At 35.3% G+C, this 1,327-nt stretch overlaps 1 protein-coding gene across 1 annotated transcript; it reads right to left on the reverse strand.

The window, feature by feature from the left end:
• Positions 1 to 307: 307 nt before the first annotated feature.
• LOC143539158 (uncharacterized) lies at positions 308 to 931 on the reverse strand. The gene has a single exon (XM_077032560.1). It carries the CDS (start codon positions 856 to 858, stop codon positions 403 to 405), a length of 456 nt encoding a protein of 151 aa, XP_076888675.1. The 5' UTR covers positions 859 to 931; the 3' UTR covers positions 308 to 402.
• Between the last annotated feature and the right edge of the window lie 396 nt (positions 932 to 1,327).

Below are 1,327 nucleotides of genomic sequence, written 5' to 3' on the forward strand. Positions count from 1 at the left end.
GACTTAATCCTCATCTTCCTACGGTATTTTGCCTTTTTTCTATCGTTTGTTTTTTTAACAGCAAACTACACTACTCAAGTTTTATCACTGAGCCAACAACCAAAGTGGCCGTATTCTATCTATTGCATGGCAAGGAAAAAAAAGAAATAAAAAAAACAAATTTAAATTGTTTTAGATATGAACAAAATAAATTTAACTCCCCAAAATCCACGTTCTTTTCTTTCTAAACTTCCAACAACCTAAAACAACTACTTTTAACTTTAGGGGTGTTTTCGCAATTTCTATAAACTACAAGGGTCCAAATTTCAAAAAAACCCAAAAATCCATTTCCACCCTCATTAACTTTCACCTACACCCCTACACTTTCCTAATGTATCACTTCTACCCCCCAAACAAAACAAACTACTGCATAAACTGCTCAGACTGCACCAAAGTATAATAATTTGCCACCTCATCTTCAAGCTCCCACAACCCAATATCCCCAAACCCGGTGACGTCATCCTCACCCCTGCTGACGTCATCAACCGCCATACTAGGTATCCCAAGTTCATCATCAGAGGCTTCAAATAAATGTTTCATGAGTTTTTCTTGCTCATCATCATCTTCCGGGTCGGGTTCGGGTTGTTGGGTCGGGTTGAGAAACGGGTCGGGTTCAAAAGGGATGGTTGTGAAGAAGTCTAGTAAATATTGAGTGGTGGCGTCTTGTTGGTTAATAATAACGTTATTATTATTAATATTATTATTATTATGGTTATTATTATAAGTGTTTTTAAGGCGTTTTGGTGTTTCGGGTTGTGAAACGACGTCGTTGGCTTCAAGGTGGCGTTTGGTGGTGGTTGTGGTGGTGGTTTGAGACATGGTGAAAGTTGAGGGGGTAAAGTGTAAAATTGGTAGAGAGAGAAAGGTGTGAAGTGAGGAGAGAGAGTATTGGGGTGTTGAATGGATTTATATAGAGGTTGGTGTGGTGGTCAAATAAGTTTTTTTATTTTTTATTTTTTTAGGAAATATAATAATTAAATAGTTATTAAATGCTTGTCTAGGGTAGACCATCATGAAGGGTTGGGACATGTGACATGACATGATATTTTATGGTCGACTTATATTAATAATGAATATTATATTGTTACTTCGTGAGACTAATTTATAACATTTTTTAATAACTTTATAACTCATATAAGTTATCACCGATGTAGGAGCATTTTCATCAGCTTCTCTAAAAATTCTATTAGTGAAATCTCTAAAAAAAATTTAAAGAAATTCTAAGTGGATGAGTGGAGGAGAAAGAAAATTTAAAGAGATTGATAAGTTTTGACTACATTTGGAGGAA

Source organism: Bidens hawaiensis, unplaced genomic scaffold (assembly GCF_021521415.1).
Source record: "Bidens hawaiensis isolate Kalapana, Puna unplaced genomic scaffold, B.hawaiensis_p1.1 tig00011819_1, whole genome shotgun sequence".
Taxonomy (NCBI): Eukaryota; Viridiplantae; Streptophyta; class Magnoliopsida; order Asterales; family Asteraceae; genus Bidens; species Bidens hawaiensis.

What these genes read in the sequence shown, in the direction of transcription:
- LOC143539158 (XM_077032560.1), bottom strand. Translation starts at nt 858, where the DNA reads ATGTCTCAAACCACCACCACAACCACCACCAAACGCCACCTTGAAGCC.